General features: G+C 40.8%; 1 protein-coding gene across 1 annotated transcript in view; it reads right to left on the reverse strand.

The window, feature by feature from the left end:
• Nucleotides 1–17,089, reverse strand: part of LOC139741958 (uncharacterized) — a 149,116-nt gene that overhangs the window by 121,779 nt on the left and 10,248 nt on the right. Inside the window, exons 3-7 of the mRNA XM_071652524.1 lie at nt 16,768–16,800; nt 11,456–11,725; nt 7,311–7,373; nt 5,638–5,805; nt 692–4,723 (exon numbers count right to left, since the gene is read on the reverse strand). Coding sequence (XP_071508625.1) covers nt 692–4,723; nt 5,638–5,805; nt 7,311–7,373; nt 11,456–11,725; nt 16,768–16,800 — 4,566 coding nt within the window. The remainder of the gene's footprint in view (nt 1–691; nt 4,724–5,637; nt 5,806–7,310; nt 7,374–11,455; nt 11,726–16,767; nt 16,801–17,089) is intronic.

The following is a 17,089-nucleotide window of genomic DNA, read 5'->3' on the forward strand; positions in this document are numbered from 1 at the left end:
AGTGCAAGTGACCACACTCATTTTAACAAGTCCATCTACAAAATATCAGCCTAACTGAATAAAAAGAAATATCGTTAAACAGACAAGCAGTATGTGTTTATATATTGAAAAAGATAAAGTAAAAACCATTCTCATTTAAATGAGCACATCATTAGAATATGTGCTTGACAACAAAAAAAAAAACCCTAAACATACAGGTAATTCTTTATATGTAAAAATGTTATAAATATACAGACTGCAATCTGCAGTACATATTCAGAAATACAGAACATCCAGGAGCATAGTATACGTGCGCTGTGATAGGAGGGAGCAATCCTGATTACATGTATCTAAGATTATAAGCGGTCAACATTTCTCTTTCAGTTATTTATCAATCTTATACTGCAATAAATCGATCTCCCCAAGGACATTCTACTGAATGTACAAGACCAGGGCCCCGTTGCAAGAAAGTTGCAATCAATTGCAAATAATTGCTAATTTTGAAACAACCATTCTGATTGGCTCAGGGTCTGCCCTATTAGGAAGACATGCATGCAACAATGATTTTGATTGGCCAGTGACAATCAGTTGCAAGTTGCGTTTAAACGCAAAGTTTCTTGCAACGGGGCCCTGGGCACACAAGATATCTTGATGTTATCATGCTGATACGTTGTAATTGGCATAAATGTGACTTGGTGTTTTCATTGCAAACCTGTAGTTTCTGCTCCATGTCCTTCACTTCGGCCTGGAGGCTCCTCTTCTGCCGGGCCAGCTCCTGCTCCAGACGATCCTTCTCGTGGAGCAGCTCCTCCAGCCGCTGCTGTTCTCCCAGCCGCTTCTGGAGATCCAGCTTCTCCTCCAGCAAGTGCTGCTCCACCGCCTCCTTCTCCTCCAGCTTCTGGAGCAGCATGTCCTTGGCACAGCGCAGGGCTTCCTCTCGGAGGGCCTGCTCATCCAGGGACTGGCTCCCTTCCGGCCTGTCGCCGTTCTTCCTCTTCTGCTCCTCCAGCTGCTCCCGCAGGGAGTTCTGCTCCACCTGGAGCTCCGTGAACTGCTTGCCAAACGTGTCCTGGACCTCCTGGGAGATTGCTTCCGCAGCCTGCATGCGCCTCTCCAGCTCGTTCACCTTGGAGCTGAGGTCCTCCTTCTCCTGCAGGAGTTTGGCGTTGCTGTCCTGCAGGACCCCAATCTGGCGATTCTTCTCAGTGAGGATCTCATGCTCCGTCTGGTCCTTGTGAGCAAGACTCTTCTTCAGGTCTATGATCTCCTGCAGGAGGGCATCCCTGGATGTTGGTGAGTCGCCTTCTTCCAGGAGTCGAGCAGTGGTATCGCGTTCCTCCTGGAGTGCCTCTTGGAGAAGCTTGTTCTCACGTTCATACAGCTCCTGGTTTTCAACAATCTGTGCCTTCAAGCTTGCTATTTCCTCTTTGAGTTCTGGAGTAATTTCTTGCTGATTGTCAGTTTGGCTCAGCTGCTGGTTAAAAGCATCCTGGAGTCTCTGGTTGTCATTTTCCAGGTCAGACACCAATGTCTCAAGCTCTTTCACTTTCGAATCTGCATCCTCGATCATATCCTCAAGGTTTCCCTTCTCCTCCTCACCCTCTTGTAGAATTTGTTTGAGAGCATCGAGATCTTTCCTAAGCTGACATTTCTCCTCTTGCAATGCATCATTTTCTGCTGAGACATTGAGCAACTCACCTTTCAGTTTCTCATTGACAGACTTGAGTGAGTCAATATCTGCAAGAGCTTCTCTTGGGTCCGTCTCTTCATGATCCATGGTAGGTGGAGACGATGCTGCTGCAACAGGTGCTACAGTTTCTGCAATGACTTCTTCATGTACCTCTGCGGTCATTTTACCATCTGGGTAATCATCTGAGACAGCACTCCTTTCCAACTCTACCCTTAATTCTTCCTTCTCTGCCCTGAGCTGACCGAGCAGTCTGTCATAATTTGCCACAGCCTCCTCAAATGTCTCTTGCTGAGCCATAATCTCGACATCCTTCACAAGCTGAACAGACTGTTGTCTTACAAGCTCTTCTTCCAGGCTCGCCACCTGAAGCTCTAGCTCTTGGCATCGGCTTTGTTGTCGACTTGTGAGAGCCTCGAGCGTTCCTATGGCACTGTCTCTGTCTTCGTTTGACTCTGACTGACTGAGTGAATCCAGCTGGGATTTCAGCTCACCGACTTCGCAATCACGTTCTTTCTGCTCCGATTCTAATTGGTGCTGGAGAGCTTCTTTCTCAGATAGCAACTGATCTCTCTCACCTTCTAGCTTCGCTACGTTGTCTTCCAATTCGTTCCTTTCCACAGCTTGCCTTGACACCTCCTCTATGAGGTCATGGATTTTACTATCGGACTGCTCTACCTCTTCCCTCAAGACAGCAATCTGTGACTGTGTCTTCTCAAGGATGTCCTCAATACCTTTCTTTTCTTCCTCAATCCTCTTGATTTGCTCTTCAGCATTCACCATAGATTCTTCATCAGGATGGCGTCCCTTGAGTTCTTCCAGTGCAACTTGCACTTCTGCAAGCTGCTCTTCCACACTTACTTTCTCGCGCTGCATTCTTTCCACTTCACATCCCCTCTCATCTAGTTGCTCAGTTAACTGCTTGACATGGTCGTCTAGGCTTTGATTGGCGGATTCCAAGCTCTCCAGCTTAGAGGAGTACTCCTCCACAACTTTTTTGGCAACTGCCAGATCATTCTGCATTCTGTTCATCTCTGCAACGAGATTGGAGCTGTCCCCAGCCCCATCTGTTGAATCACCAGCCTGTGCATTCTGACTCTGACCTTGCCCAATAGCCTCAGTCTGATCCTCCAACGTTGATTTCAGCTCCTGAATCTTGCCATCAAGCTCTCCTTTCTCTTGCTCATGGGCTAGATTTGCTTCTACAAGCTCCTGTTTCAAGGCTTCAATCTTGGCAGCATAGCCAGAGACCTCTATCTCATGGTCCTGTTCCTGTGATTGTAGCTTGCTGTTCAGGACTTGCAATTTTTCGTTCAGGTCATCCCTCTCGTTATCGTAGAATGGAGAGTCCACCGTCACGTCGGTCTGGAACTGGATTCCCAGGAGCTCTTCATTCAGACGACCCACCTGAGCATTCAGGTTTTCTTTCTCAAATGTGGAGGCTGCCAGTTCCTGCCGCAGGCTCTCCTGATCGTGGTTTGCTACTTCCAGCTGAACCAGCAGGTCATCCCTGACCTCGGACAGATCCTGCACCTCTGTCTGTAGCTTGGTCAGATGGTCATCCTTGAGTGCCGAAAGGACACCGCCCTGTGGCGCTGCCTCCTTCTGCTCATCTACCACATGTTTCTCCTCCATCATTTTCTCTCTCTCCTTCTCCAGCTGAATCTTGAGTTCCTCTTCAAACTGCTCTTTGAGCTGCCCACGGACATTCTGCAGCTCTGCCACAAACTCATGCTCCTTTTCTGTCTGCACTTTCTTGACCCTTTGCTCTATCTGATTCTCCAGCTCTTTCTGGGCATCCTTCAGCTTGTCTCCGTATTCGACGTCCAACTGGACTTTGAGCTTCTTCAGGTCAGCTTCATGACTGTACCTCAAATCGTCAATCATGTCGTCATAGTTCTGCTTTATCTCTGCCTCCAGTTCGTTCCTAATTTCTTCCAGCTTTTCAAACGATGGACCACTCACCCTCAGCTCTTCCAGCTCTTGCTGCAGCTGCTGAATCTTGTCCTCCTGTTGTGCCAGACTTTCATCCTTCTCCTGCGAGAGCTTGTTGATGGCCGCATCGGCCTCAAGAAGGCTTTGCTGCATTTGGGCTGTGAGGCTGGCTATTTGCTCTTCGCTCGCTTTCTTACTCTCATGAAGAGTTTGATTGTCCTGCTGTAAATTGTCAAGCTGGTTTCTTAGTCTGGCAATTTCCTCTGCATCCTGCTCCCGTGATTGGAGAGAATTGGGAGATGAATCAGCTGCACGTTGAGTTTCTTCCAGTTGCGACATAAGACGGGTGATTTGTCCTTCGTATGTGTCTCGTATTTCAGTTAGCTCCCTATTGTCGTTCAAGGATTGCTGCAGCCGGTCAGTTAAGTCTTCGACAACCAGCCTCTCTCTCTCCTTCTCATTTTCAAACTCGTCCCTCATCACTTTCACCTCTCTCTCTGCCTCCGCTTTTAAGATATTGACATCTGCGGCGTGTTTCTGCTCTAGCTCGTCATTCTGTCTCGCGAACTCATTAACAAGCTTCTCTAGCTGCTGCTGCAGCTGCCCGACCTCACGTTCCTTCCCTCTGATGGCAGCATCTCTCTCCTCCAACTGCTTCTGCAGGTCTTTGATCTCCCTGTCAGAGAAGTCGGCATTCGTTCTCGCCAGGACCTGGAGTTCATTGCATCGCTGCTGCAGGAGCTCCACTTCCTGTTGGTGACTCTCAGCCATCTGCTCCTTCATCAGCATCATTTGCTTGCCGTAGCTCTCTTCCAGTTCGCCTCTCAGCAGGTCCATGCGCTGCTCCCTACTCAGCGAATCGCTGTCCCCTCGGAGGTCTGCCACCTCTTGCTGCAGGTCAGCCATTTCTCCAGCATGTTGCCTGAGAATCCCTTCCTTTTCTTCGCTCAGTTCCACCAGTTCCTGCGCCTTCTTGGTGTATCGATCGGCAAGCTGGTGCATCAGTTGGTCTTTGTCAGCAACGGTCTGTCTGAGGTTGACAACATGGTTGTGTGCCTGTGTAAGCTCTTCGGCTAATTCTGCCATTTCAGTCTTACCCTGGCTCTGCAAAGTTTCTCCTGCCTGTGGATCAAATAAGTAATAATCAAAGAGTCAACTTATCACACACTTCTGCGATGTCTTTCCAAAATCCTGTCAAATGGCCACTAACAGCTAGGTTCATACTGTAGATGCTAAGAATTTATGCCAGAATCAGAAAAGGTATGTCTACTTTTATCAGAAAAGAAAGAAGGAAAAAAAAACATATATTTTTGCTGCAGAGAAGCCAAAAACAAAATCACAACTTTATCAACATATCGAGTCCTGGGGAATTTACAGCAGTAATGATCTCCTTGACATCATTAAATTGGCAGCTCTGAAATTAACTGCATGTCTTATGATTGAGAAAGATTACATGGAACTGCTTGAGATCACTAGATCAGCACAAAATCAGAAGTAAAAAAAGTGACAATTTGGGAGAGTAATAGCTTTAAGTTCCAAAACAATGCCAATTTGATAATCAGATACAATTGCAGCAAGTCAGAGGCTCTAAGAAATGATGCAACTGAAATAAACAATATTTTTAATGGTTACTTAATCAAAGAGGTTTTTTCCTTTCATAAACTACCCTATCATTAACAACTAATAAATATTATATTGTATACACCATATATTTAGCAAGTCTAATTTTTGGCGAATTGAGACATCCCGATAATTTCGCAGGTGGTTAAATTCGCTGTTGTGGCTTACAGTACTAATCAGAGAAATGCAGCATGCCCGTCACATTCATGTTGGGATCAGAGTCAATGTTTTTGTGCGTCTTTAAATCTGCAAATAGCACTTGAGTCGCAAAATAAAAACTTCACAAAATATTTTGCCTATACAGTGATAACATGATACAGTACCAAACCACAGAAATACAGGTATAGTTTCTGGGAATCAGTGGGGGACCATATGAATGATAAGCCTACTTAGAGTAAAGAATGGTTTCTGCTCACTATTCTCAGCTGGGACTGCAATCCCTGTATGTGCTCAGAGAGTTGGTTCGCTTGGCTCGCTGCTTCCTGCTGCACCTCGTCTCGACTCTGGAGGGCGCCCTGCAGATTGTCAGAGAGCTGCTTGATGATCTCGTCGCGCTGGCCCAGGGCTCCCTGGAATTCTATTATCTGTGCATTAGACAGTCACAAAGAGTAATGCCACTTATTTAGATGCGGTAAACCTCACACCTTACACTTTCCCCATCACTGTAATATGCTGACGAGGTATATTATCTTTTAACATTTAGGGGACAATAGGATCATTCAATCAACGAAGCCATGCTGCAGTTGTACTACTTCTTTAACCCTTATCCCACCGGGTTTTTTGAGGGACTTGAAACCACCAGGGGAGGCCTTTTGCACTAAGGCAGAGGCTAATGTAATCTACAAGACTGTATAGTTAGATCTTTCAAATTTTAATTTATGTATTTCATACTAATTAATTTATGCTAATTTATGCAAAAAGGTTTGGGGGGGGGGTTGCCTATAAATCAAAAATAAAGCTCCAAGACTTCTAATTTTTGGTGAACATATTCTTTTCAATATCCTCAACAATATTCTTGAAGCAAAAATTCGGCTTCATAATTATTTCTATGCATTTTATTGTCTATTGAACTTCTTGTGTATTTCTTTGTTTTTTTACTTTTTGTTTTTGTTTTTTGTCAGAACTTGTTGCAGAAACATTGTAAAGAATAATCAGGCTAAAACAAATCATTATCAGCCGTTGGAAGTAAAAATATTCATTTTCATATGAATCAATTGCAAAAACACAATTTACATTGGATTTGTACACAAAATCATGTTTATGAGCAATTTTGGGATTGACAAATTTTTTTTTCAAAGGGGCGTGGCTTCAAAATGGTATGCCCGGGAGTGACAAATTTGGTCTCAAAAGTTGGGCGATACTTGAAAGAAAAAAGTAATAAAATGTAGTGGTGAGAGCATCACGCATTGTGGAATAATCACGCAAAACGTTGGGGGGGGGGGGGGGCCAAAATGCCCCTCCCCCAGTGGGAATAGATTTAATACACTGCAAATGCACACGCCAACAATAAATGGTCCACACTGGGGACCATTTTCATATAAATAAATGTCAAACAGTGCCAAATGATATAAATATACATTGTATGCAAACAATCAATAACATTCATATGAAATTTCTATAAAATCTTTGAATTGTGGTGTGTGATGTGTGCAGAAATGCAATTAAGGAAATCAGTCCCTTGAACACAATAGGGTATAAATGCAAATTTGACTACACATGGCATGCATGTGGTACAAACACACTGATGCTGCACAGTGCATGACAGCTGATGGCTTGTTGGTAATGATGTAAAAAGGCTACCAATGAGAATTAAAGTTGATGGACTGTGTTACCCTAAAAAACTCTAATAAACCCATACAACACAACAGATTATGACCCTTGCTGTCATGAATATAATACAGAATGTTGTAGCCTTCCAGTATGACATTCTATTTTGGCAAGGTTAAATACAGTGTAGGTCTCGAGACACATCAATGTAACTTATACATACTTGTCTAACTTCCCCCAATGGCAATTCAAACCCTTCAATTGCATTGTTCTTTATGTTTCATACCCTGCAGTCGATCATCTACAAAATGTTAAGACTTACCTTGAGATTGTATTGCTGTATGGCTGCCTTATACTCCTCTTCCCTGTCTGGAGTCAGAGGTTCCTGGACAAACAGGGGAGAAAGTGAAAGAATCTGTTAGATCTCCTGCACGCACAAAACTAGCCCTCTTGGATGACAGAAGTGTGTACGTACAATATGTGTGTGTATTTGTGCAGGGCTTTGAAGTTGGCATAAGACACCACACCTTCATACATCTGGTTTTATCCATTTTACCAAAGTTCAACACAGAAATCCAAATAATTGTTGTCCGAAGTACAATGTGGTGGTACATATTTCTGAGAGCTAACAACAAACTTCTATCTCGCTCTCTCTCTCTATATGTTCACATCATTAGACTTGCGATAAGAAATCATTAAAACTGTCAAAGTCCACTGATACACAGAATATGTGTATTGCACTGGAAAGTTCACAATTATGTCACCATTTTTTTTCCATAATATAGGTATGGGTATATTTTCAGACTTGGAAGTTGTAAGACAATTTCGTGAGAGGTTGAATTTGCAATTGAGAACCACAGTAAAGGAATGAGAAGGACATACAGTGTATCATCCCTTTTCAGGAGAAAATTAGATGATTTCCCACCTTGGAAATGATAAAGGCATTTTTTATTATGGGTGGAAATACTTTTGCAAGTTGCAAATTTCATGAATGTCGGTCAACTTGTGAAATTCACTGAAATAAAAGGCACAGCAAAATATACCAAGCATACTATGTGTATGTGATGCACACTACACCACATGAGGCAGACTGCTGGTAATCCTGATCCTGCTTCACAAAGCACTTCACATCAATTTTGCGACTTACGTCACCCAAAGTCGCTATGGCAGCAAAGCAACAACTACAATCAGCAGTCAGTAGTGAGCATTTTCCCTTCATGGGTCCCAAATAATCTTCATCTTCACCTCATGATAGTAGAAGTGTATTGATTGCTGTTTTGTGAGAAATTAAATGATTTGAAATGAATACGAAAAGACACAGCTGATGATGCAGTGTCTAAAATTATTGTGTCATTTATGAAAGAGTTTTAAAAGAGTCAGGGCCTAGGTATTTCAGACAGGTTTCTTCAACTTCTTAAACCTAAATCATCTTCCCCAACCCTACTCACGCGGAAAGTAAGAAAAGAAGACTGAAACTTGAATAGCAGATCAGACAAAAGAATAAGAAAAGCCATAAGTCTACAGGTCAATAGCACAATCAGGGTATGCAATTGTGTAACAGGGCAAAAATGAAAAAACTTGGTGAAAATGCTTTTTTTGTTGTTTGTTGTAGCTGAGTGTTCAAATTTTCATTTCATGTAAAGAAAGAGTCAAAATTTTGCATTAAACTGCGCATAAATTAGCATTTTAATTAGGGGTGTCGAATGACATTGAAATGACTAATATATTGGAAATATTCATCAAAAAAAAGCAGAATTTTTTTTCATCTGATATTGCTGTTAGATATTCCTGATAAATATCCCTTTCATTCCCCACCAGCACATAGCCATGACATATCACAAAATATGAATAAATTTCATATTTTCACTTCTCAGAATGGATGATCAATTTTGTAGGCATTATTTTGAAATCAAAATAAAACCACTTTTACATATTTTATCATATTTCACTTTTGCCAAAGAGTGAAGAGGTGAAACTTTCAGGAATAGGTAACAGACATATAGTGGCCGTTATTACAAATTTTTATGAAATTAGGGCTAGTACTTTGGAAGATATGATATTTTTCATCAAAAAAATTATCTGTACAGTTTGATCTTGAATGTGCACACAGTGTTTGGATCAATTCTCATATTTGTAAACATAGGAGAATGAATGTGAGATTTATGATGACTTGAGTTGATATCCAAGCTGTGACACTCAAACAATGACATATTAAGCCAAAATACTATGTTTCTGCTTATGATATCTTCAGAAATTGAACAAGCATTGAAATATGAATACTGAACACTCATCATATGACCTTCATGCAGTATAACATGGGCGTGTATCGCACTTTTTTATACTCAGCAATTTGTAAAAATATAAAAAAATAAGTTCCTATTGCTCATATTTGCTAAAATATTCACACAATAGATTTCTACATATGTACAATTCATGGTTAAAAAAACAAGGATATTCAGTAAGGGAAAAAGATTCTTTTAAGTAGTCAAATTAGGATATACCTCACCGAAAATACTGAAAAATGGCTGCACTTATTTTGCTCAGCATTTGAAAATGGCTCAAAACTCAAAAGTGGCTGAACATTTATTGGCAAACAGTGCACCATATTGTAGTGTGTCTTCAGTACTTTCAGGAAAAGCAGAAAAATAAGCTGTTTCTCCATGTATAGCTGTACAGCATGGGTTAAAAGGTCACAATGTCACAAAAATAAGCCAGCATTACACTCCTACATTTGTACCAGGACAGGACTTCAGACCTCATAACTTTCTCCAGCTGAAAGAACCACTGTTTTTTATTACATGCAAGCAATGCCAGGAAAAAATCCATCAATTTGATACTAAACACGTAGACTTAAAATATGGACCTCAAATCTTGATTTTACGTAAGTCGTAAAACTTTTTTTGACGCATTACGTGGGTTTTTGGGGACTTTTTGGTAATTAATCTTTAATAATTAACAGTAAATGAGAAGAAATTAGCTATTGTTTTACCACATGTGATTACTGATGTCTTAGCATGCTGCATGTGAATTTTTAAGTCAGTTGGTGCATTCTTTTAGAAGTTACAATTTTTTAAAGTGAGAAAGTCATGATTGCATACCCTGATTGTGCTTATCACCTACAGAAAAAAATAACTTCACAAGTAGTATATGATTCATTTCACAAGGGTTGTATGATTCATTTCTGAGGCTTCTAAACAAAACAAAACAAAACAAAATATGATAGCGCGCAATGAGGGTGACTTCTTTCAATATGTCGCCATATAAAGACTGCATCTGACCTGGATGCAAATCTTCCCCGTGATGGGACCAAACACCACGCTAGACTGCTAAGCACCATGCTAGACTGCTGGCCACCATGCACACCACAGTCAATGGGGATTACCTACCGGCTGAGCAGGTATTACCAGTCGGATATTTTTCACTCCTGTGCTAATTGCCTTCACAAGGCCCGATGACTAACAGCTTCACTATTTCCTCCCTTCGGTCAACGAGGTAAGGGCTATACATTGTACTGTAAAAGTGGATATTTTCGCGTGACTAATTTTTCGCGCTTGGCCGGGTCGGAAGAGTTTCGCGTGTTTTTAATTCCGCGGAATCAAGACATCACGCACAGGCACATATGGCAAGCAAAAATATTCGCGTGCTTTTATTTTCGCGCTTGTTTCTGGTTGCGCGAAATGCGCGAAAATTTGAACACCGCGAAAATTTCCACTTTTACAGTATATGAGTGTCGGGATAATAGCGATGCCTTGTACAGACACAGCTGTATGAAGTTACACCTTCTGGACATTTCAACATTCATGAAAAATAAGCCTCCCTAGGGTAAATTAGTGTAGATCTGCCGTGGACCAAAGTCACTGTAGATTTGTATTCCTTTGTGTCACTTTACTCTGGTTGTATTCCTTTGTGTCATTCTACTTTGATACAGTGAAAATTGCACAAAGGAAATTTGAGTCGTACGGAAAATCGTTAATGTAAATTCAACAAAGACAGAAAGACGCAGTGAGAGTAACACTCATTGAAAGTTTAAAGAAAATACGACTGGCATTCCACCAGTGCTTCCACATAAATATGCAACTGCCCAGCAGAAAATTAAAATGAAAGCAATTCGTGCCATTTCCAAATAATTATTCGTGCAGAACCAATATATTCCATGATTTTTCTTGGTCACGTAAGCATTAATCAGGAGTTCTGTGACAAATTTCTATAAAATGTTTTTACAGGCTATAGATATCATAATCAATTGATGTTTACTATCATCAATAGATTATACATGGAAGAGGTCATATTAAATAAAATGGCTCTCTACAAGGAATTATAACAAGCATTTTTTCGTTGTCACTGTTTCTTGTGGCTTTCACTGTTTAAGGTGTTTTCTTTTTTTCTTTTTCTTTTTTTGAAATGCCTAAACAAACTCTTTTTATTTCACGATTCAAACTGTATGCTGACCAATGAGGGTGAACTTACAGGAGTGTGAACCCTGGCACTCTGCCACGTGCCGGATGACAGGGGTGCAGCAGTGTCCGGACTGTCCCCGTTCTGCTGCAGCTGCGCCTGGAGGGCCTCAGAGCGGGAGTGCTCCTGGGCCAGGGAGTGCTTGGCCTCCTCCAGCTCCTCCTGTATCATCCGCAGCGCCATCTCCTTGCCCTCCAGGGACTCTTCGAGGAAGAGGATGCGTTCCGCCGAGGCATTGTTCTGGGAGGAAGAGATGTCCCCATCCAGATGGCTGTCCGAATCCTGCATCAGTCAAAATATAAAAGATTTCAATCTTTCAGACTATTCACACGGCCTCCTGCAGTTGTTTTCCAACACTACTATATTTTCAAGATTCTTCTATTACAGTTTAAGATTATTTCTTTGTATTTTTTTCATGCTGTTGAGTAACTGAGTACAGTAGATTGACATGTTTAATCGATTTAATATTCATCTGAGATTTACAGGTAATTATCATTTAAATTTGGACAGTGCAGCAAAACAGCATTCAGGAGGTCTTGCACTGAGCTCCTGAATGCTATTTTGCTGCATGAAAATATCAGTGGTTTCTGCACTCAACAAATGACTCATTTTTACCATTATCATCATCACTATTAAAGTTAGGGTTAGGTTTAGGGTATAGAGTTTGGGTTTGGGTTAGGATTAGGTTCAGGATTTGGATAAGGGTTAGGGTCTGGGGAAGGGTCTGGAGAAGGGTCTGGGGTAATTGCCCAGGGGGTAAAGTTTTACCCTAGATCCGGCACCTTCATGGTGCTCTTTAATACAATGTAATCAATTATGCATTCAGAACAGAATCAAAATATGAAGGAATATTCCCATAGTACATCCAGACACTATAATCCATCATGCTTTCTATTCCATCCAGTCCTAGAAACCGCTTTTCCCTGACTCAGTTCTGTCTCAGTTTATGATAATTTTGACATTTCATTGCTAGAATACAATCTTAGCATGCAGTCTATGTCTTTATAATAATCACTGAAGAATAATACAATGAAGTTACATGTATAATTGTTTGTTGCAGTTGCAGAATTTTCAAATGCTTCTGAATTGTAAAATTTACTGCTGATTCTGAAATTGACAACACAATAGATGGATAAAGTTCTTGTTTCTTTAGCTCAAATTGGCAAATCTCCATTCATCTCTTTCTGATTTTCTGCAGATTGAATGGATGAGAGCATTTCCATCTAATCTCTTCAAGAAGAAGACATGCAGCAAAATTCAGAGGAGTCAGATCAATGATGGCAAGGAGATAATTTGTGCAGCAAAATTCTCCCAGTACAAAATGGGTTAACTGTTACGCTACCAGACAAGATCATGACTGATTCCACTGGATATTATTGTATGTCACTAGGCTCAACATTAACCTGTTCCCTGCAATATTTTGAAAGCTCCATGTAGACTTCATATGGAACCAAACCAGTTGTGGTTAGCAATGGGTTTACATTTAAACTGACACAAACCTTTAGAGATACATGTGACTAACCATTTGTGTGCTTTGAGTGTCAATTAGCACAGAAAACCCCTAAACATTGTACACACTGTGCAAAGTCCCTGACTTAGAAAGGGTTAACACAATATGACTGTGGCAGTTGATCAAGTGAGAGATAACAGCTGATCAGTTCCTCCATAATTCATATCAGTGTGTTTGCTACGAAGATTGTGGGGGGGGGGGGGGGTGGGGGGAGAAGAGGAGTGTTCCTGACTCATCCTACATACAATTGTATAAATTTTACAAAGCATCAAGTTGTTGACACTTTTCCCTAGTACTGTCAAAGAGCGAGTGACTGCTGATACAAGTATCACACTCAAAGAACAGATCTTGGCATGATAAAGTCGCTGGATATCTGACAGATCCACGTACATCCACAATGTACAGTACAGTGACAGTCAAGATAGATATCTTATGTGCCAGAATCTCCAACAAGGATTTGTCAGCTTGTGTAGTGCACGCATTGTTTGGTACAATGTACAATCACATTGCGAATGACTGATCTACACAGTGTGCATATAACGCATACTGTATAATGCACCTCGTCATTTCACATCAAGATCCAAAACATGTATCTAATCACTGTGTGATATTCGCTCCACCACAGTCACTGCATGTTTACAACGAATGTTGTATGTTCATGTGACTCCACATAGGACCTGACTCATATTAAAGGTACAGTTTACCTTTGGGAGCAGTGATATCAAAAATTTTCGAGTTATCACATTTGATGCATACGTGTAGGTCAGTTGTATCATACAACATCCTATCATATAAAAATTTTGCAATGAAACCTAAAATATAGGGAGATATCACTGCTTTTTTCATTTAACCATTTACTGTAGATGGTTTAGCCTAAAAAACAATTTTATTACAACACTTGTTCACATTTTGTATATTTAACATTTAATTTACTTAACATTGATTATCCTGATTAAAATTTTTACAATGGTTGTTTAAAATGCCTAACTCACATTTTAGAACTATTTTGAAGCACTAAAGGTGGGTTTTTGTTTCATCTGCAAATGGTAAATAATGCCCTTAAATATAAACATGGCTACCAACATTTTAAATGCTACAGCTGACTTTGCTGAGGAATGCTGTATTGCATCATTCTACCAGATGTATACGTTTGTAGCTCAAGGTCCTCATTGGACACATTGGTACTTTACAATGTCTTTGAATAGCAACTTCCTGGAGATTCTGTGACTGTTGTTTTAATTTTCCAGAAGGCCTATGATGCACTGAAGAAAACATGTCATATGTGATGACAAATGCTCACTTGGAACACTGAAAGCAAAAAAATCAAAGAACTCTGATTACAATTGGTTTTCATTTTCAAAATTATAACACCCTCTAGAACTCCTCAAAAGATTAACAGCAAGCTGAACCAATTTTTTTGTATTTTCATCTCCATTTTAATCACATTGAAACTTTGACTAGAGCTATTATTAATCAAAAATATCCACGTCATTGGCCAGCATCTTTCTGATAGTGCACAATAGAGGGCAGCACAACAAAGTTCATTCATTCAGCGGGCACAGCTCATCACTTGGTCCCATATCACAGGACGAAACCTTGAGTGAGCACATACAAAGAGTCTGTGGATCTCATGTTTGATGGTAAATATGAGGCCCACGCCTCCCTGAAGCAAAAAAAAAAAAAAGGTTTCCCAAAGAGCACGTACTGTTCAACATGGTAACTCTTGTACAATTTCAGATGTAGAGGCCCGATACATGGTTGGCTATCCACCATGGTGGACAAAGCAACCCCTGGCTTGAAAATATAAAACAAGTCAGTTAAGAGCATGTGTCTGGAACAAACACAACACTTGTGCTCCCACTATCATCAAAACAATGTGTAAAAGAAAACAGCAGGCATTGCAGGATATGTGCAGACATGCCCTGTGTTCACACAGTGATGCCTTCATAGTCAAGATTCTTTTAAACTGCCAAACTGAAGTTTTGGAAGAATACACTGTACCAAGGAAGTCTAAACTGAACTTTGAATTGTAGTAATGGAAATTAGTCAGGTACCATGATACAAAGAAGAAGCACATCCTGGAATTTGCAGGAATATAGTGCATTTAGGATTTAAGACAGTACAGTGGCTGTATATAGGAATATTTTGCCAAAGGTTTGTCACACCCTTGCCAAGAAGAAGATGTAAACCAGAGTTCCATTAAGGTCATTGATGCTGATCAGTGTCTGGTTAAAGTCAGATGGTAAGGTATTCTTCTCTTGTCAAGAACTTTGTGCAGAGCATTTTTGTTTAAATCAACGCAACTATGTTAATATTCACTTAGTTCAGCTAACTACATTTATAATTAGAATCACTGCTGCTTTAATATAAAAATCCATTACCAAGTTGTACAAGCTGTGCCTTGCAAATCATGCTTTGCAGTAAATGCAACATGTTTTTCTCCCTTTATTGTGTTCAAACAAAACTTTAAGGCATGTGCAGTATTGGAAACCATGAGTTATGGTGATAAACAAAACCACCACACTCCTGTACATTAGAAACAGTAGCACAGGAAGGACACACACATACAGTGTACATGTACATGTCCATGTGCACCACACATGGGCCAAGAGCACACTCATGCTGAGCCATTTTGGCATCAACCTGCCAACATACAGTGTACGCTGGTTTGCACTGCCCAACAGCTTCATTTCCTCTATGATAAAAGCACAACAGGTACTCAGTAGTTTGTTTTGTTTCATTTTTTAGTACTTTTTATGTGTGAAAACAAGGAGCTTCAAGGCGACAACAACTGCCACCATCTTTGGTCAGGAAGTGGAGCCTGGCGCTGGCAGGAAGAGACGCCGAAAGTGAAAGGATGTTACCCAACATCCTGATAGATTGTTGGGTTAGCACTAGAGAGCGTCTGTTTCGGCGTGGGGACGCTAAGTGCTGCAAGACCTAGTACATACACGCTACAGTAGATTGTGACTTCCCTGTTCTGTTACACTGCACTTCCTGGAGTTTAATACTCATAAGTGTGCAGGGCAGGATTACACATTCAGAAGTCAAGCATGCGGATCAAAATGAGATAGTACTTATGCCAACACAAAGGAGCTACTAGCCCGAGAGATACCCTAAATGATTTGCAAATAGAATTCAACAAATTACAATTGAATGAGTTATGCTTACTGAAAACTGTGTCAGAAGTGTTTGCTCAGAAGCTCATTGATGCAGTCAATACTTCAACTTGATGAATGAACAACCCCTTCTAAAAGGCCCCCCCCCCCCCCCCCTCCATTGCCAGAATATGCGAGCCCAACGTACCAATGAAGTTGAAAGGCTGCCACATCTGGCAGGAAAGCATGAAAAACTGTACTTGTCCAAGGGTGAATCTACACGCAACTTGCCCACTATACATTCAGATTTCTAGCAGCCTGTTACTTCACATTTTCAGAGACTCCAACCCAAAGTACACATCTGGAGATTCTCCCGCCTGAAACCCCTAGCAAAACGGGAGACTCAAAGTTGATGTGTGCGAAGCGCGAAATTCCCAGGGTTCTAGATGCTCTCTGGTGCTATCTGAGGCTTATTTTTTCAACATACGATAGAAATATATAAGAAATCCTTTCCAATGGGAGACAAAGAGCCAGGGCGGGAGAAATTAAATCTCAAACGGGAGAACGGGAGATTTTGCAAAAATGGGTTTTCGGCGGGAGATCTCCCGTCGAAAACGGGAGAGTTGGAGTCTCTGCATTTTTTTTTTTTTTTTTTTTTGGGGGGGGGGAAGGGTTGGTGTGTACTGTATGTGAATTTCTCAATCATAATCTCTTACCTCTGAATCTGCCCCTATGGAAAGCTGATCAGCCTGCCAAAATGAAAAGAAATCATGCAAACGAAAATCAAAGACATGCAGACATGCAAATAATGCATTTAGCTCAAACTGATGGTGGTTAGTCAAATGAAATGTGTGGTATAAAAACACTATTGAAGGACCAAACAAAGAAATCCTGAAGTTTCCAAACATTATTTTTTTTTTCCCCACAACTTCCCTTTCAACTGCCCAATTGATAACAGCATAGTAAACTTGACAATTATTATGTATAAATTCCAAATCATCAATGCTGTGGACTTATAATACAAAGAAATTGTACATT

This window comes from Diadema antillarum, unplaced genomic scaffold (genome assembly GCF_040938485.1).
Source record: "Diadema antillarum isolate AM-2024a unplaced genomic scaffold, OU_Dant_1.0 seq00000966_RagTag, whole genome shotgun sequence".
Taxonomy (NCBI): Eukaryota; Metazoa; Echinodermata; class Echinoidea; order Diadematoida; family Diadematidae; genus Diadema; species Diadema antillarum.